This window comes from Triturus cristatus, chromosome 2_2 (genome assembly GCF_964204655.1).
Source record: "Triturus cristatus chromosome 2_2, aTriCri1.1, whole genome shotgun sequence".
NCBI lineage: Eukaryota > Metazoa > Chordata > Amphibia > Caudata > Salamandridae > Triturus > Triturus cristatus.
This window is the reverse complement of record NC_140582.1, coordinates 214,813,057-214,834,031: the sequence shown is the minus strand read 5'-3', so window position 1 is coordinate 214,834,031 and position 20,975 is coordinate 214,813,057. Positions and strand designations below refer to the sequence as shown.

The 20,975-nt window shown below is 41.2% G+C and overlaps 1 protein-coding gene across 2 annotated transcripts in view; it reads right to left on the bottom strand.

Moving 5' to 3' along the window:
• SMC2 (structural maintenance of chromosomes 2) overlaps positions 1-20,975 on the bottom strand; it is a 482,587-nt gene that overhangs the window by 401,551 nt on the left and 60,061 nt on the right. For both annotated transcript variants that reach the window (XM_085641249.1, XM_085641248.1), the window contains exon 2: positions 2,765-2,970. In XM_085641249.1, the coding sequence (XP_085497375.1) occupies positions 2,765-2,932 (168 nt within the window). In that variant the 5' untranslated portion in view covers positions 2,933-2,970. The remainder of the gene's footprint in view (positions 1-2,764; positions 2,971-20,975) is intronic.

Genomic DNA, 20,975 nt, shown 5'->3' with positions numbered 1-20,975 from the left:
TTAAATCCCCCAAATTAGTTCGCTATAAGATTCTCTTATGGTTTCTTAAAAAACGTACTGTTATGTTTAATAGATATTCACTCCCACTAGTTAATGCAACAACTCCACTGTCCAGTATTTTTCCACTGATGGGTATTAAAGGTAGATCGGATATAGTGGACAATTGGGCCAGAGTAGGATTTAGTAAAGTAGCTGATTTTTTTAAAAATGGAGGCTGGATAACTCCTAGAGAGATGGCAAGTCTTGTTCAGACAAATTTTTTGTTGGTTTTGTCATATAATACTATTTTTAAATTTTTGGGCCAACTTGATATTGAACAGCTTAATCAACCAACGCAATTGGTTAAAGATCTCTTGATAAATGAGTGTATAAAGAGACCAGGGGAATGGAAACGTTGCTCTACCTCCCTTCTTACAAGAAATTGATTTGTACGAAAAAACTGAGATTTTACCTCCAAATCCCTCATGTTATCAATTCATGTTTTCTAACACTAATTTCAAATGGTGACCCTCTAAAATTAAGTACCTAGGTGTTTGGTTTTCTCCTACCATTCCTCAAACTCTATCCCATAATTTTAGCATATTAAAAACGAAAATTCTAAATTCTTTTTCCACCTGGTCTCCTCTTCACTTATCTTGGTAGGGTAGACTAGACACTATCAAAATGAGGATTGCACCACTCAACTTATTTTTACTCGGTTACCTTTTAACATTCCTAATTATTACTTTAATCAACTCAATTCCCTTTGTTTTAAATGTCTCTGGAACAAACCTGCTCGTATTGCATTATCTAAATTAATCAAACCAAAAAACTAAGGGGGTATACGATTTCCTAATTTTAAAATGTTGCCACACCGCTTTTTTACTCAGACAAGCTTATGCATTAAACAAACAATATCACGATGAACCAATGCCCACCTAGATCACTTTTGAACATGCTCTACTAAATTAATTCTCTTTTTTCGACACCTGTTTTATGTCCAAATTGTGCATTTATAGCGAAGTACCCCCATTTTAAAAACACTCACAACACCGGTTACATTCACTGTTTCCTAATGGTTCCTATTTTCATCAAGCTTTCCTTGCCTCCTCTATTTGGTATAACAATTTATTAAATTTAGACCTAAATCTTTCTATTTCAAACATTGGAAAGAGAAGATCATCATTTATGTCCATCAACTTCTTTCTCATAATTCTGTTATTCCTTTTAATACTTTACAAGAATGTTATGATTTACCTTCCTCCTGTCTACCCAAACATTCTCAAATATCACGGGCACTCCAGGCATTTATTTCAAATAACAATTTTCCACCTAATGTCACTCCATTTTCCCCCTTGACCCTTTTGTATAACATTTCTCCTGATTTGAATAGGAAAGCCTCTCTTATATATAAACTTATTTCCTCTTCTAACTCAGAAAGACCAAAAACATCGATTGAATTAGCTTGGGAACTTGATCTCTTGATAGCTCTTTCAATCAAAGAATGGGATAAGCTATGGCACAAAGTTTTTACCACCTCTAAAGCTGCTAGTATCACACAAGCACGTTTTTTTATATACATATATAACAGAGCTTATTTAACATGTGTTTCTCTACATAAAATTAACCCTTTTTACTCTCCTCTTTGTTGGTCTTGTTTATATTCTAATGGTACATTACTTACTGTACTATTGCCCTAATTTAACATTTTGGGAATCTGTATGGTTCAAATGATCTAAGATTTTTCATTTTTGTATTCCATTATCTATTCAAAATGTATTTCTTGGTTCCATGTCAAATGATCTTCATATTACTTTGTTGAAGTTGAATTTGCTGGATCTCTTTATTGCTATGGCATTTAAAGTTATTCTTGTTGGAAAGAGCACTCAAAAATGTTTATAGTAACTTGGTGGAACTTTCTGTGTGGAACATAGAATCTCTACTGTTTGTTCTTCTTCTTCAATACCTCAAAAAATTAAATCCGACTTATTCTGGTTACCATTTACTACCTTTTTATCTACACACCCATCCTTACACTAATTAGTAATTATATTTCTTCTCTCTATTCCCTCTTCCCATTTCCCTCCCTCCTTTCTTCCCTTTTCCCTTCTCTCTATCCTCTTTCTTCCTCTTTTCTAATATTCAGAAAATATACTCAATTATTATTTATTTAATAGGTACCTAAATGTTCCTTTCAGTCCCATGCATACGGTGGTATATTTTCCTGTTATATTTCTCTTGTTACCATGTTACTTTTCTTCCTTATGCTATTTGTAACTAAGGTACTGTTTTAATAATTCAATAAAAATTATTTTAAAAATAAATAAAACATACAAACTGAAACCAGCTAAGTCTGGAAACAGTTGACAGACCAATCTGCACAAAGCAAAACACCTCCTAAACCCCAATGAGCAACTCACTTGATTAACTAACAAAATATACCTAATCTATCATATAATAAAAATGTAAACGAAGATGAATACATAACTGTTATTATACAAAAACTGTGTTTTACTTCAACAGAAGACACGAATGGCCAAATTCAATTGAAAACTAATTTGCCTAGTCATATCTATTCATTGGAGTCATGTTTTAGCATAGGATTCTTGAATAATTCTGGGAGAAACAGCAAACAAATGTATGCTGCTATTAGATGCTGGCATATTGAAGCTTATGTACCTCCCACTATTATTTCTATTAGCAATAAAAAAAAAATCACTCAGAAATGTCCTCACAAATGCAGGACGCCACTTCAACCAAACCGCAGATGAAAGATTTCACGTACCTGGGTCAAGTTGGAGATACCCAGAAGGAAACAGATGGAGTCAAGGATGTTGGACTTGCCACTTCCATTCAGGCCAGTGATGGCATTGAAGAGGGGGTCAAAGCCATTGATCTCCGTTCTCTGAGCATATGACTTGAATCCATCAATGATTATGGACTTGACATGCATCTTCAAGCTGGTGTGCTGACTTGGAAAAGGATGCTTACCTGGCAAAGGAAGAAAGCATTGATGCAGATCACGATTAAGATTTTTGAAAGCCAAAATTCATGCAAGGACTCTTAAAACCCCTTCTCTGCCACATCACAACTTTGTCCATCTCGACTAACAACCTGACCAATTTGCACATTCACTGTTGCTCATACCCATCAGATAGTTTGTTCTAGTTGCCAAACCATTAATGCAGACTGCATAAACACCCTTGCTTTGATCCAGTTTTCATAAAGGAGTCATTTTATTTGTCAACCGTAGCCTTTGTCACATTTCCAATTTAAAAAGTAGATACTTTTCTATAAATGTTCTAAAACATCCATAACAAAGTATGCATAAACCACTATAAAGTGTTATAAAAGCAGACTAAACATCAACACACTTTCCACTACTATATTACTTTGCAGGTCTGACTTCATGGAAATTTTAACATCCCATGTAAACGATTTCACATTCTCAGTCTCGGCTACCAAAAAGTCTACTTAAGTCATTCACATATTTATGAGTAGACAACATAATTCAAATTCCAAGGTAGTATCTCAGTACAGTCAAACATGTATGAGAAAAACATGTGAAAACATTACTGCCTTACAGAGCACCCTGCATCTCGTTTGGTTAAATACCTTTTTTTAAAACAAATACCCATGAAAGACGACAACATCATAAATGCAGATAATACAGTACATATTACCATTATTGAGAGAGGATGGGCAACATGATACTACAGGCTTTGTCTCTCGTGAGTCCTGGGCCCTTTACATGCTCATCATAACAAAGAGCATGTTACACACCTGCCTACACATGTCAATGCTATCCTAATTTGATATAGTGCAGGAATCACCTGGGAGTGGTAGCTCTATGCTAGGACAGATTGCAAGCATAGAAAGAAACACTGAGTTAGTACAACACTGTCTTCAGCATTTTTCTGAATTTTAGATGGTCTGTACATATGAAGGTTGTGATGAGGTAAATGTAAATAAATATAAATTTGATACTTGTATAGCGCACTACTCACCCGCAAGGGTCTCAAGGCGCTTGTACGAATACCACTGTGGAACCCATCCTGGCTTTCCCTGTGAGGCGTCCACTCCTGGTCACCCCCAAGGTGGAGGCCAGGCATCCTTAGCGTTGTGGGGGCCGTTGTGGAGATTAAGCAAGCTATTGCCCAGAGTTGCAGAGTGGGACTCCATGATTGGAATAGGCACCGAGGCGAGAATTATCAGGTCCGTGGAATTTTTGAGCCCAAGACCCGCCGAGGCAGGGAATTGAACCCTAGTCCCGGACTAGACCTCTGCATCAGGGTCTGCCGCTCTAATCATTGAGCCACACTTCTCCACACATGAGGTAACTTATTCCAATAAAAGGGGGCCAAATACTAGAAAACCTGCCACCATCTCAATGACCTTCTGACATGTGGGACAGTGAGCAAAGCTTTATTACTGGATCTCTGAAGTCTGAATGGGCAATAATGTTGGAGCTTCAGCTTTGAATAGCTGTGGCCTTCCCCTATTAACGAGTTGTGACAGACAGCAAATCTAAAAGATTATTTTCCTTACAGGCAACCAATGTAAGGGTCTCAGAAGAGTTATGGAGGCGGAACCATATGGAAGGTTGCAAATGAGACTGGCGGGTGTGTTTTGAACGACTTGTAATTTGGACAATAAAGCCTTATTTGCAGAGGCTAGTAATGTTTTGCCATAATCCAACCTGCTGATAACAAGTGCCTAAACCAAGGTTTTCCTTGCCAAAAGAGGGAGGAAGGAAAGAAAGGGCTTTCCTCAACAGGCACATCACATGGAAACAAGTGCCAGTGGTAGACAGAACATCGTTCTACATTTAGTGCATAGCTATCCCAAAATTGCATTATTCAAAAACAAGCCTAGAGGTGAAATGTTTGTTTTGCGCATTAGTGCTTTCATGCCCCCTGAACTTTAGTTGGCTGAAAACTATTCAGTTTACCCCGTATCGCATTGGAATTTTGGGATCCTAGACTAAGAATTCACAGGGTGATGGGGGCAAAGATAGATTCATTGAAGATTCTTAGTGTTACAATACCTGGACAGTAGTGAGAAATTTACAAATCCAGGCAGTCGACTGATTACTAGATGAAGTCATAATAGTATAAAAAATAAGAATTACTAGAAAGGGCAATCAAATCGCTGAGCAACCTCACAGCAAACGTGAAGGGTACAGAGTCAGTTTAGTAATTGGCCATCTGATGACTACATGAATTAAGTGTTTGTCTCACACAACTATGCTGTGTTTCTCATCTTCTACTACAGGACACTCTTCTAATTAATATCTCCAAGAAGGGTAGGTTTTGGCACACATGCAACGATATGAACGAATATAACGTTTCCAACTGTGAGTTTCCCTGTGCATAAAGGGAGACACCGAAATACATTCTTTCTATCTTTTTAGGCTATGCCATGCTGTTGCGCACGTGGTGACCATGCTCATGAGGTTGAGGGTGTAGTGAGGCTGAGGTGGTCTCTTGTTTTCTTTGTTCTCAGACTGCCGATGAGGTTGAAGTTGTGCGGTACAGGGTGCGCTTTGTTGCTTGTGGGCAAACAGTTATTAAACTGATATGGATGAATTTGTAGCAGTCACTGTGTGATACGCAAGTGTGGTTAGCATGTTTCTGTGGTCTGGGTGTAAGTATGAGAATGAGCAGCGCTGGGTGCCATGAGAGGCACACAATGTATCATTAGCAAGTGCTACATGCAGAAGGTGTAGGGACAGCTAATGGGACTCTGGGCCATTTCTGGACTGATCAGGTTCCAGTAGGAAGTGACCTTATCTTTGAATTCCTTTTATGAAGGGCGCATAGGAGATAGGAAGCTTTCAGGTATCGGGGAAACCAGGTGGCTAATCCTGGCTGGAAGAATGAGAGGTGATGTAACTGGATCAGCCACCGTGACATTTTAATCATTTATTTATTTTTAATACATTCCTACCCAATAAGGGATCCAGACGCTAAAAGATCAACCTCACTTATAGCATGCTAAGCTAATGGAATCTGGGGCACTTCTTAGGACTATGTATAGAGATAGAGCATGAAAAGAGGGGTGGTGCTCCTAATCGACAGAGGGCATATTTCTTTGCTTCACAGTATTTGTAGGCCTTCCATGGAAAGCAGAGAAGCACAGTGATTGATGAAAGCCACATTTCTATGCTTGCTCTCATAAGGGAAGGTGGGGCCTAAAAATACCTCAGATATCCAAATGCTACTCTAGCTAGTCATGGTATTTGGCAATAGTTTTTCCTCAAATATTCCAACGCTAAAATTGGAATACAATGAATACAGTTAAAATATTTGGAGGCTATTGCCACAACAAGAGGAAGCAGAGAAATGTGGCTGCTCCCTTTCGAGCATAGACATACAGCTATTATTGATTACCGTTAGTACCAGGATCATGGCATGGCCAGAGGTTTTTAAAACAAAACTAAAAAAATTGTGCTTTTTTTTTTTAAATGCGTGCAATGTGCACATGCGCACCAAAGAAACTCTGGCATGAAAGAAAAAAAATGTCATTCAACATAGGTAACCTAGAACTACGGGGTTTCAAATGCAGATTACCTCCGGATTAGGGCATTAATTGCCTTTGGTTATGTCTGCTCTGCGCAAACACGATACTAAAAAAACAACTGCAGAATGATCAATATATTGTCTTGAAGTCTAATTCTGCAGTTTGAAACAATAGTGACGTTTATGTTTTTGCCCAAGTATTTTAACAAAAGGGCCACTGCATCATAAACAATTATTTCTAGAAGAGATTAAAAATCAAAAATAAGATACAATTAAAGATGTGCAGCAGTGAATAACATGGATAGGTTTCACCAAGGGTTTCTGCATAACATCAAATAGACAATCAGAACCTAGAAGTGGAAAAACATCCATGTTATTCAGTTACTCATCTTCAATTTTCTGTTATGCAAGACATCTATTACATTTCCCCGTGAGGTCATCAGCTGCACAGTAGTAGAAGAGTCATGAGGGAGCTATACAAAAGATTGTCTCCTCTGCTTTCGCCCCGGGTCGAATTAAATATATTGTAATTATAATTAAATATATTGTGCTACTCATCCCAAACAACTTCTGGTCATCCCTACCCTCCGCCACCCAGATGTGTTTGTAAAGGGGTGCCTAGCATTCTGCAAACCCAACAGCATTAGCTAATCATCCTCTAACGATTTAAAAAATAATAATACCTGGCATCCGCAACCACACCTTCTGCTTTTACTCTTACCCTCTTGCCCAAACTGAAAAATATCACCTGGTGCCCTGCCACAGACCACCCTCCCCTCATACCAAACCCTTTCACCACACAAATATATGTACACAAAACAATTTGTGGCTATCCCCTAAGCGCTTTGTTGCTCCCTCTTTGTCAAAGTTGTGCTCTCTGCGGAGCACAAAGCAACACAGGCGCCGCGCTGACACTTACTGAGAGCCGTGAAAGTGCAGCCTTTAAATTCCCCCATCAGCGTCTTCCTGCAGAGACCATGTCCAACAGGGGAACTTGGTGGCCAACACAAGAAGAGAGCTCTTCCTCCTAATACATAAAAGCAGTGGCAAACAAACTGTTACCTACTGCTGTGGCACAGTCGCGTAAATAACCAGTTGAAAATAAATACAATATTCACACTACTAGTTCTCCACCAGAGCCATGTACCACATATACAATTTGGTGGGTAAATGAATAACAGGGAGGTTTTCCACAGAGGGGTCCTAAGCAATATGAACTAAACAAGAGTGAGGCTAACAACTGCCAAATACAGTGCAACCACATCCCTAAATTTGGTACTAGATCCTTTTCACATATGAAACAATTAACCGATTAACTGCCGGAAACAACAATGCCACCCCATTTTTCTTACACGCAAACTCTCCAGTAAAGGCACCCAAAAGAGACCATCTCTGTGGTCCTCTAAAAATCAATGCTATAGACACCTTTCACTGCAACCTGTACCAAAAGACAACAAATAAACTGCCATCTCCAGCATCTGCTAGGCTTTTCACAACTGTTTTTATGCAATTAATAATTTTGTGGTAGTAATTAAAAATATTTTTAGGAAAAGCACCTAGCTCTATTGTTATTTCATGCAAATATAGCCTCTCACTGTTCCTCAGACAAGGTTTTTGTCAATTTTCTTCCTCGGGTCAATGGGAAATATTTCTTGCTGACCCAAATGTATTATTTAAGGATATCATAGGTGTTTGGGATTATCCGTGGACTCTGATCCCTGCTTTGAAGCAATCGCTCAAAATGAAGGGACCCCAGTGTTGTTTTAGATTACATATGAATCTTTTGTCTTATGCAGCCCAAACGGCAATTTCATCTGTTAGAGATTGGTCGGTTGGAGTGAATTGCTGTGCCGGGATTGGTAGTTGATGTTAAAAGCCACACGGAGATTAGTTGACGAGTCATCAAGTGTTAAACTGTGATAGTTTTGTGGAAGAGAAGTTGTGGTAGGATTGGAGAAAGGAAATGATGTATACCGAAAAGAAACAGCACCAAAACACTGACATTTTTAATCAATCACAGTTACTTTCGAATTATTGCAAAAATAAAATATTTTAAAACCCAGAGAGATTTGATGAGCGGTGATGTAAGAGTCCCAAGTTCGAGAAGGTGAAAAGATGCCACTGGAAGGTACACCAGCTCATTATATGACAACAAATGTATGGCTCATACATGTTTGTGGCTTCGTTAATGGTGCAAGATTACAGAAAATGAGGGTTCATTTACATGACCACATTTCATTTAAGGATTATCAAAGTGAGAAATTATACAAGATAAAACCACCTCCTGGACTCACACAATATGAATCATTAAATGCTTGGGAAAGAGCAGCACATGCTAAAGAAAAAGATAAATTCCAGAATAGGACAAAGCTGTACGAAATTACACAGACGTTCAATGTGATGAAGAGCAAAGGTAGAGAAAATGTATAATCGAGGGAGCTAGAACGTACCCAGTCATAGCCACAGAAAAGACTAAAAAGAACCAGAAATAGGGAAATAATGGTGGAGAAGCTGCGACGAAAACAGACACCGATAGGGATTCAGGGTATGATATTCTGGATGCGTTATTGGCTTTGCGTCCACCACCATATGTGGCCTCTTCAACAAATTCTGATAGTGATATTTTTCTAGTGCTACAGTGGCTACAGCCGGTGTCAATCCTAATGCAATTCAGGTTGAGAGACCATTTCCAGCACTTCCAATAGTACGTGTTGAAGCGGCTCCTACTGCTATAACTCCAGGTGTTACTGCTTTAATTGTGATAGCCCTAGTGTCACAAGTTGCATCAGGATGCCGTAGTTCAAGGTGCTGTAGGAGGAGTAGCTGCGACAGAATTCATACAGACGTCGCAGAATTCACAAATTGCTGCCTGGAAGCCACAGCAAAATATTCAATCATTGAGGGAAGGGAGGAGAATTGTCTTTACGACTCCAGTTACACAAAGTGAGGCAGGACCATTTGATAATGGAATTTTTCCCCTGTGGTTCGAAGAAACTACAACGAAACGACGAGATGCAGAGAGATCCTTTACTAGTCAAGAAGGAGAAAGACCATAGGACGTCTCGTATTGAAGACAGAATTACAAGATATTATTAGAGGACTTTTATAGATTTCACATTTGAATCATTATCAGGAAAATTAATTAATATATTTGAGCATGGAAATCATGAGGCGTGCAGCTGCTGCATATGACAAGTTAACTGAATTAGCACGGAAGTATAGTGGATCTTTCAAAGTGCATTACAAAGAAGCTTTAGGGCTCAATTAGATGAACTATTGTGAAAATGTGATCTTCAGGGATGAGTTTACACATTGTGGAATTGGTAAAATGCATCTGAAAGTAGAGTCATTTGGACCCACTAGAGAGGAAGTGACCCAAGAAAAAGGAAAAGAAGAGGAAATACCCGATGCAGTAGAAGCGAATAGTAAGCCACCACCAGCAGATGAAGCATTGACCTTTCCTACGAGTATGATATCAGGTGAAGGATACGTTTATGCACTGTAGAATAGAGGATCTTGCAACACCGACTAACAATTTTCCAAAAGTGAGATACCGAGTGAAGGATATGTTCATGTACTGTGGATTAGAGGTAATCTCGTGACATTGTCGAACAATTTTCCAAAATTGAGAAAATCATGCACAGCGATATGAACAAGTTTACAGATTTGTTAAAATTTCAAAAGGTTTCGTGGGCAGATTTGAGTACTTTGACATTGTAGTACCGAGTCATTCGTGAGCTGATCTGCAGTGGCCACGTTCTAAACCTCCCAGAGATGCACGTACTCGTGCACCCTCAACTGTGGTAATGACCAAGTATGATGAGGCGATTACCTTTTTGAAAGGAAAGTTCCAGCAAGAGGTACCGATTGGCCGAAAATCAAAAGACCTACTCAAGAAGGAACAGAATCAGCGAATGCTTACTATGAATGGTTATTACAGGTGTTTAAACAACACAGTGGACAAGAAAACTCTGAGAAAAGCAATATGGGGAGTGGAGTTTATTCCTTGGTTGCGACCAGAAATTAGTATGCACATACAGCAAAATGTGATTTGTTGGCAGACAAAACCTTTTGACAAGATCCTGAGTATACAAAATACTGTAGTGATGAGTAAGAGATTAAGCAAAAAGACGTAAGGAGAAGTTTAAGCTTGCACAGGCAAAGCTAGCTCAGAAAGGTTTCCAGAATCAGTCATTTGGTGGAAGAGTTAGCGGAATGCATTGAAGTGGTTTTCAAGCTGGAGGTCAGGTTGCTCACAGATGAGTTGGTGTCTCACAGGGTAGAGGTATTCTGATTGATTCGAATTCTGGAATAAATATCACAACATTGAAGAGGTAAACTCCTAGTCATTTTTGTAACAAGATTGGGCATTGGAAGAGGAGTGTACAGAATTCAAATAAGAGTGAGTGGTGATGGGCAAGTGCAGGGAGTAACCCAAATGCAGATACAGAATGCTCCATTTCAGGTGAATACACAATGAATGCAAAAACTAGTACAATCACAAGTTCCTATGATGCAGGTACCGCAAGCTCCAATGGCCCCAAAGAACATGGGAAATCCCAGACTCTATATGAATCAAGTATCGAGAGAAAATACATTTCAAAACCAAAACCTATTCCAAAAGTTCCCCATGTTGGAAAACAAGAGTTTTGACTTTGGCAATTCTCAATGACTGTCTGGAGGAGGAGAAGACTGCGTACTTGGCGCAGTCTAACAGGTAGACCAAAGTGGACCATTTGTAGAAGGAGAAGTTAATGGCCACCAGGTGCCATTTTTTATTGTTATGTTAAAAGTACTTTTAAAGCACAACATATACCTGGAGATGTCTTGGCGCTAGCTCTATAAAGTGGGCTCAGATTGATCATTTTCTGAAAAACTGCCAGATTTTCAATTCCTTCCTAATAGTCAACAAGTTAGGTGTTACTGATATGAAAAGGTAGTTGGTTCCATTCTTTTGCAGTATTTGTCACAAAACTTCTTCCACCCAAATTGGTCTATTTGAACCAGGGGACCACAAGTTTCATGGATCCCAAGGAGCGCAGGGCCATACCATTTGAAACGCTGCTTCAGGTGGTCAGGACCTACCCTGTGAAGAGCCTTGTAGGCAAGACAGAGGGCTTTAGATCTAATCCGCTGCCTGATAAGAAGACAGTGTAGCTTGGTGATGCCTTGCAAAACAGATTTACACTAGGGAATGCCTGCTAAGTCAGGTGGTGGCATTCTGCAGAGCTTGCAACCTGTTCAGATGGTGTTGCATATTTAAGTACAGGCCGTTGCAGTAATTGAACTTCGCTAGTCTGCAAGTAAGATACGGCCACAATAGGAACTTATAATAAACTCCATTCCTTCATTCTATCTCATTTGGACGCCTGTTCTAGAGATTTATTGACATAGTGGTACTGGATACAACTGTATATCATGTGGGAGGCTACGTTCTAGATGACATCCAGATCTGGCTATATGAACCATTAAATTATTTTATTTTTGAAGCCTTGAAAAAGTCACAGTGACAAAACACGTGTCAGCTGTTTGCTGAAGAAAATATTTGTCAGAGTGGAATGTACAGAAGAATACAAGATTGCTGCATCTGTTAATAAAGTGAACCTCTATCTAAACTCAATCCCTACTGTTTGGATTTTATACTATTGAATGACACTATAAGAGTGCTTTGGTTTTTTTTTGTGTAAACATTATATACAGTTGGGTCCTTGACCCAATTTGTAAACAACACCTGGGGTAGTAGGGCGTTGATAACCATATAGCACCATCTTATTAGTTATTACTACCGTCATTTATGCTGGACTCACAGAAAATATGTGTTTGTAACGAGGTGCGAAAACGAAACCACTACTACCCGCCTCCATGGATTAAAGATATGACTGCATTCACCTGCTGACCAAACACAAGCTTATTGTCCATTTTAACTTCCAGATTCCTGACCTTACTAACTGGAGAAGGTTCCTTTGGCTACCATGAAGGAGACCAAATGGAAGTGTGGTTTGCAAATAGAATAGCCTCTATTTTTCCAGAGTTGAGTTTTAAACAATTCCTGTTCATCCAAGACCCAATAGCTGAAATGCAATCATGAAATTTCTCGCCTGCGGACAAGGATACAACTATTTGGGTATCATCTGCATTGGAGGGAAGATCGAAGCCAAAAGATATGATCAGGGCTGCCAGAGGCCTCACAAACATTGATTAGGGTAGGTCGGAGTAAGAATCCCTGTGTGACCCTACAAGGAATTGAAAAAGGGTCATACAAAAATTGATCTAGGGCTAGGACTCATTTTCTTTTTGAAAAAAAAGGATTATAAAAGAGCAAGAGGAGTCCTCTCGATATCGACAGACCATAGACGGTCAACAAACATCTTATGATCGACAGTATCAAAAGCTGCGGGTAAACAGAGAAGGACCAGGGCTGCGCATTCACCACCAACAAGGATTGATCGGACCTCTTCTGTTGTCTTGATTAGGGATGTTTGGGTACTATGACTGATTATGAACCCTGAGTAGTGTCTAGCAGCGGATTGTTCTATATAGACAGAGCAAGCTGCAGGTTCAAGATTTTCTACAATCTTTGCTGGTAGAGGAAGGTGAGAAATGGGACGGTATCGGTTTGGATTTGATGGATTCAAGTTAGGCCTATTTATGAGAGGCTTCCTTTTATTGTGTAGGAAAATACTCCGATTCAAACACGGAATTCAAGATGCTTGTGAGATATGCAGCCACAATTTCCACAGCTAGTTTGGTATCAGCAGGGGGACAGAGCCTGACATAGTAGCTTGAATTTGGGTTATCACTTGATTGACAGAAATTGTAGAAAATTCTGCAAAAGTTTTCTGTCCCTGGCTTAAAACTAAATTATCAGTTCACTCCTGTCTACCAACATGGCTTTGATCAAAAATATTAAAGTTCTGTAGAACACTGTCAAGTAAGAAGCTAGCAAGCAAACTGCAAAAAGCCTGACTTGAATTGGTAAGGTTGTTGCTGCAACAGAGGACAGTTTAGCTACTACCTGGAAAAGTTCTTTAGAAGAGTTTTTGCCGCTTCAATTTTCATTCTAAAATAGAAAGCCTTTTCTTTCGACAGAAGATCTTTGTAATTATTCATACATATTTTGTAGTTCTCTTTCTCCTCTTTATTGTATTCTTTCCTCCATTTCCACTCGTCTCCTACAAGCTTGCTTCTGCATTCTAAGATTCTCAGAAAAACTATGGAGCAGACTGATTACCTCTCCGCAAGTGGAAGCTTCTAATCAGGGCAGTGATGGAAATTGCTGAATTTAGCCACTCTGAATAGTTCAAGGAGACATGCTCTAGGTTTTCTACCTGATCTAGCTGCAAGTCAATTAAGATTTAATTTAAAGGGCCTGCTTGTAGCTTATCTCAGGCAAGGAAGAGGCTTGTCAGGGGGGGCCTCTGTTCTGTAACGTGATATCAAACATGACAGCAAGACGATCGGTCCAGCTTAAAGGCAAAGAGGCTTTTACTATCACCTGAGGATTATTTGTGAACACCCCATCACATGTATGGCTTGCTCCATGAGTGGGGTCAAGAACTAATTGGGACAGAGCAAAACCACCAAGGGTCTCTGTGAGGGCCATTGCGTCCTTATTAGAGTATTCTTCTAAATAGAAGTTGAGGTCACCTAGAACAGTAAAGTCCTTGGCACATGGACCCTCTTCCAAAAGGACGCCTATTGTCTGTACAAAAGTACTCCTGGGACCTGAAGGACGATAAATGAGCACTTCCTTAAAGGACTGATATTAACTTAATTCAATATTAAACTTCAGTGCCTCGCAACTGGAAGGCTAGCAAGTTCGGTGGTAGCTGCCATAGTATCCATATGTGCCATAGCTAATCCACTGCCACGATTCTGAAGTCTGTCCACCAGGTGTATGATGTAATTGGTGGGGGGGAAATGGTTGCCACCAGGTCTGGGTCAGGCTTCATCCGCCCAGGTTTCGGTAACCCATACTATATCTAGCTGATGACTATCCACAAGGGCTGAAAATTCAACATGATGGTCAAAGAAAGGTCTAGCATTTACAAAAGCGCACACAATTTTAGCCCTTGAGCTAGTCTATGTCTTAATAAAGTTAGTTGAGATAGTTTTCTTCCAACCACTCTTACACTGAAACTCACCATTTCTTATTAGGGCCTCACATTCCCGACAGGACATAGTAATAACATGAGAGAGTATGGCGGTCCAGGCAAGCACAACCTAATGCCTTACATTTATTATTGTAGGCACAACGCATTAGCCCCGTGTATCTAATTCTAGAAAGGCGTTTGGGTCCAATACCAACAGGCGGCCTGGTGCTTGGCGCGGTCCAGGTGCAGATGCGATTGCCTTCGGCACGCATTTTGGCTCAGGCGCGCTTCCTGCCACGTTAAATGTCCCTCTAGATGAGGCATAGCCAAGAGACCACGCTTTGCAGCATGATCGTAAAAGCAAGTGGGTCAAAAACTGATCAGGGTCCAGCTACCCCACAATCCTCTCACCAGGCAACTCCTTAAAAGAGCATAAGTAGTGCATACAAGGAAATTAAATGGGCGATCCAAACCTGCTCGACAGAGCTGCGCGGATGCACTTCCTGACGCATTAAATGTCCCTCCAGACGAACGTGGAGTGGCCAACATCCCCCGCTTTGCAATGAGTCATAAAACTGGTGGGTCAAAAAATAAACTAACCAAGTTCTAGCTACCCGGCAATCCACTCACCAGGCTCCCCTGTGAGGGATAGATACTGGTAAAAACAAAGGAGGCAACACTAAGGGGAGAAATCAAACACATGAAACATTAAACCTACAGTGAGAACCCTTCCTAATATGGTGCCCGACTAGGAGCCAGGCAACTCCTTAAAAGCACAGAAGCAGTGCATACAAGGAAATGAAATGGGAGATTCCAACCTGCTCGATTCCAAACTATTGACACCGTAGCTACCAGATCCACTGTTAGAACAATGGAAATACCAGACCTAGCCCCTCTACGGAAAGAGGATCCAGGTTGTATGAGTTCCAAATGAACAAACATCTAATCCCGTTTCAGAGACAGTGCCTGTAAAAATGGGTTCATTTTAGGAAGATCGCCAATTTGTAAAATGTGATTAAAGTCCTGTAAATCAGTTAGGAAGGGATTTTTTTGTGCAAGTTAAATTGCACTATTTACTGCACACCAAATGGAGTTTAATTCCAAATGCATGATGAAGATGTTTCATTTAAAATGACCCGACATGGCCAGCTGTAGGATTGTATCCAGTGGGAACAGTAGAAGATTTACCTCCCGATTTGAGAGACAGTACACCCAGAAGAATGTGAGTTTTCAGGAAAAGTGATCTGACTAATCAAAGGTTTAGGACCGGTCCGAAATAGAGTTAAGCCGAACACAATTTTCCCCAAGAATACCACCTTTTAACACCAGAGACAGCAACAGCAATAACACCAGTGATTGAAAACCTGCAAAAGACTGGAAATTTAAAAAAAGATTCCTGGAAACCCTTGCAAATCTCCCATTATGTGTTTGCAGAAACCCAATGGGAAATACCAAAATCTACAGTATCTCTGAAAGATTAACAACATAGTTGTTCTCTGTGGTCTTGTGGTACCGAGTCCAGCAACAAGTTTTCCAGATTCCTTGCACTCCAGGATGGTTTACTGTTGTGGATCTCCGATATGCTTTCTTCTCTATTCCGTTGCATGAGGATAGTCATTTGTTGTTCTTGTTTGGGTTTAGAGATAGTTTCACATGGGTATACAGAGAATCCATCAATCTTTAATCAGATCTTTAAAAAAATGAATCTTTAGACGCTGCAGATGCCTGGCAATTCAGTTCTCGTGCAATACATTGATGACTTACTTGTAGCATCAAATACACGATACAATCGCTTTACTAAATCATTTAGCTCAAAATGGGCATAAGGTGACTCCAAGCAAGCTGCAATATTGTCAAAAAGAAGACCAATATTTGTGACATATTGTAGGGGCCTGAGCTTTTGTGATGTTTAGTTCTATTGCTAGATCTTGCCAGTGAGCAGGGAAGCCATCTTAAGGTATGTACTGGCCAATGGTCAAAACATGTATCCCAGCAACTTAATGGCTTCACTCAAACATATGGCGTTTGGTATCGAATACTTGGTATTAATAAACCCATACATTTATTAAAGCATGCACCCAGAGGGTACCTTAGAGGTACCCCCTGAAACCTACCAGCCCTCTAGTGTGGTAGCTTACTTGTTCATTCCAGCCTGCTGCCACAGACTAGTTTCTGACCCCCAGGGGTGAAAGCCTTCGCTCTCAGTAGGTCAAGAACAATGCCTGCTCAGCAGAGATGTGTCCTCCCCTCCTCCTCCAGGAAGGCTCGTAAAATTTGCATTCCAAAGCAGGGGGCTTCAAAGAGCCCACCACCTTTTGGTATGGAAGTATGGCTTCTCACTTGGGAGAGGATGCCGAACCCCGCTGACCAAGCCATCTGACACCAGGACAGGTGGTAAAATTAGCTATGCAGGAGGTGTGTTGCACTACCAGGCTGGGAACACCTCTAGGGTGACTAAGTCTGACGTGAACACAGCTTAAGAAATTTCACCATATTGTGTGCGGTGATCATCCAGGGGATACAGTGACCCCAGGGGTAAGTAGCCCATTGGTTACTACCCCTCACTACCCTTAATTCCCCTAAATGGAGTAGCTAGTGGCCCCTCTGATACCAGATCTTTCGTTTTTGTTGAACGCAAAAGGAGTGGAAGAAGACTGCTGACCCGAGAACCAAGGAGCACGAGTGACTTGGTGCAAACCCTGCCTGCTGCACAAGACCCTTGTGTAGCAACTGATTCATCCAGCTGCTGGGCAGACCTCGAGAAACCTGGAGTTCTGCCAGTGATTCGCTAGTTGCCAAAGAAACTCCCCTGCAGCCACAGGCATCAAAGAGCCGGTACACCGATCTGCCTGGGGCTACCAATGCAGCAGCAGCCCAGCAATAGGTAGCAGTGCTCCCACAGGTCAAATCCGTTCTCTCTCAAAGTGAGGGGATGCCAAGACTGATGGAGTAGCATAATACCAACACCGGGGATACCAGACCCCTTGCAGAAGCCAAGGCCTGTTGTGTCCAGTTAGGATACAAAACCCCGAGGAAGAACGACCTGCACGTCAAGGGACTTCAGGAGCAGTGAAATCCACTTCATGAGTGGCCCCGCTGTTCTGTTTGTTCCTTTCTGCAGAAACCAAAGACAAAGGAGGAGTCTGCGACTGCCGCCACCAGATGCCTCAAAGCACCTATGCACACGCGCGCCAGAGTCCAAAGGAGGTGACTTTGCCAAGGGGGTCCCCAAACTTACGAGAGCCAAGCACAGGCTTGGGATTGCCCAAACTAGACTTCCAGTCGCCGCCTGGGGCTTCCCCCTCCAACTGTGAGAATCCTCACTCGCTACCGCAACCGCTAGATCAATTCCATCTCATCATCCTGCTTCCACATGCTATTTCTGCTCCAAAAGATCTTCAAGTGGATCCCACCGAGTCCAGAAAGGCGGTCACCCACATGCTCATCATCAGCAGCAGAATCTATTACTGCAACGCACTCTATGGCGGAAACACCCAGAAACTCCTCAAGAAACTGCAGAACATTCAGAACGTTGGAGTCAGACTCGTACGCAACATCTCCCGCCACATCACCAGCCATTTGAGAGATCTCTACTTGCTCCCAGTCAACAAAAGAATGACTTTCAAGCTCCTCACACACGCTTACAAAGCTCTACAAGACGCAGGACCTGCGTAACTTAACCGCCGCCTCGCATTTCACCCACCCACCAGAGACCTCTGCTCAACTGGCCCTGGCTACCATCCCTCATATCCGCAAGACGACGGCCGGAAAATCGTTCTCCTACCTTGCAGCAAAGACCTTGAATACCCTGCCTCTCCCCCTCCGGCAATCACCATCACTGTCTCAATTCAGGAAAGACCTTAAGACCTGGCTCTTCGACTGAACCACAGTACCTACGGTGGATCAGCTTCTCCCCTACTCTCTCCAGCGCCTTGCGGGTGAATAGGCATGCTTTACAAGTAACCTGATTGACTCCTGCACCGGAATCCAATGCCAAAAGACACCACTGCACCCAAGCCCCACAGCCAAGGAGAAGTAGACTAAGGGTGTCCCTGTTTGCCTGAGGATCTCAAAGGTCGAGCTGTGGGTTCCCTTGAACTGGTCCCCCAGTCCCTGTTTGCAGCTTCTTTCTGACTGGACCGTTCTCCCATTGAAGTCAAAGTCAAGAAATTCTTTATTTCGGCCTGACAAGGCCATAAATTCACAGTTAAAAAACAAGTGCAACACAATCCAAGGCATTCAAGATCTCCATCAGTGAAAAGCATGTACATTAAAATGTTATTCGAAATTTTCTAAAAAGTTTAAAAGTATAATAAATATTTAAAAGTACACAAGATATAATAAAATCAGATTTATGAGGCAACCAATCACAATGAAGGAGTAGGGTGATTTAATTGCGGGAAACTGAATACGCTATAGGCATACTAGTATCGTATTTCAATATCCTGAAAGCCTGAGCGCAGTGAGATGTTAGAGTTTTCTGAACAACTGCAGTAACCATCGGTGTCTCGCTTTCTTGTATGCCGGGTAAAAGAATCAAACATGTTGGTCCGTCTCCGGTATGTTAGTACATATCAGGCAACCCTTGGGTGAAGTGCCCCCCCCAATTATTTGTAAAAGCACGTAGGGGGAAGTGTACCGTGCCTAAACTGCAGATATAACTTCAGGGATGTGGAATTCCTATAGCCCGACTCCCGGGACATATTGCTTGGGGTCAAGGGCAACTAGTTTTCATGTGTATTTTGTCCTTGGGACAAGTAGGTCCAACCCCCTACAGTACACACCCTTTGGCTGCCAGTTTACAGGACCAAATTATGGATCAGGAAAAAGGCATTGCCTGCAGTTAAGATAATATTTGTGTCCATGTGTTCATGCTATTCAAACTTGTATTTATGGTTCATTAATGCAAAGGCTTTATTATTAGGGTGAGTGCTCTTGGTAAATGTTGTAAGCTCAGACTGCACTACTGACAGTGGTTAGTGTGTAAAAATGTCTACACACGTTTTCAATGTTTAGAAATATAAGGGTATGTATAATGCTCTGATTAGATGCAAATATTTCCAGAAGCTTGAAAGCAAGATTGATTATTCTTTTGCTTTCAAAATAAAATGTTCACAAAAAAAATGCAATAACATTTCACTAAACTACTGAAAAAAGTAGGTACCATTTGTTTGCAGCATCACTTAGTCAAATGTGTTGATGTACGCTAGTATTTCCCAAAAATATGCATAATGGAAAATCAGTGTAACCAGTTTTAATAAAATTAGGGAAAACATACAAATAAACAAGCATTGGTAAAGCCAGTAGGTCTGAAAATGTTGGCTTTTGTTTTGTCAGTGCGTCACTTGTTTTTGCATGATCACAGCTTTCGGTTTCCCCCCAGATTAGCGAAGAGTTGTTGAAAACCCGTAAAGTATGTAATTTTGCACAGACTCAAAAGGGCATTCCAACTGTGGAACTCTTGCTTGCCATTACCGTCAGCCCCAGTATGTAGATCTGCGGAAATGTTGCAACATAAGGGGATTGCAAGTATTCAAACACTACTATGGACGGTGCCCTGACATAATCAGAGAGGCTATTTCAGAGCTCTTATATAGTGAGATTGCTGCCATAATTTGTCACCGCATTACATGGCACAAAAGGGACAAGTGGATTTTGTTACAGGACAAGTAGATTTATGAAGGAACCTGCCCCATGGACAAGTAGATATTTTATTAAATTCCACACCCCTGAACTTTTAGGCTGTATGTCATCGATGACAGGTTCTAACCTATATTGCAGTTTTACTTCTAAGAAGGAATCTGTCAGTATGCCAGTCACGGAACTCCCCTGTAATAGGATGAGATTGTATTCCTTATAGTTCTTTGACAGGGCCTTCCTAGGTGCTGAATCACCCTTTCCCATAGAAATTAGAGAGTTTTTAATGTGTTAGGTTATAAACATTTATAGCGCGCACGGCTACTCATGAGTGTCCCGGCGCGAAAAAACCAGTCGGAAAGAAACAGAATGGAACTGGGGGAGATTGTTATTAGGCAAAGAGCAGAGTTTTTTGTCTTTTCTTAAACATGAAAGGGTTGTGGATGATGCGCAGTTCTAGGGAAAGAATTCCACGCTTCAGCCGCTTTAAAGGATAGCGAGCTCCCTCAAATCCTTGTCCGCTAAAAGCGAGGGATCAGAGCTAAGCACTGTGAGGCAGACGCAGATGTCTTCGTGGAGTATAGAAACTAAACCGCTTCCTTAAATAAAGGGGCCTTCGGCCATAGACAGCTGAATGGGCCATCGTGAGGGCCTTAAATTTCACTCTTTGGGCCACTGGTGACCAGTGCAAATCCCCCAGATGTTTAACGCTGGACCAGCCAGGGAATTTTACTTGCACCCTGTA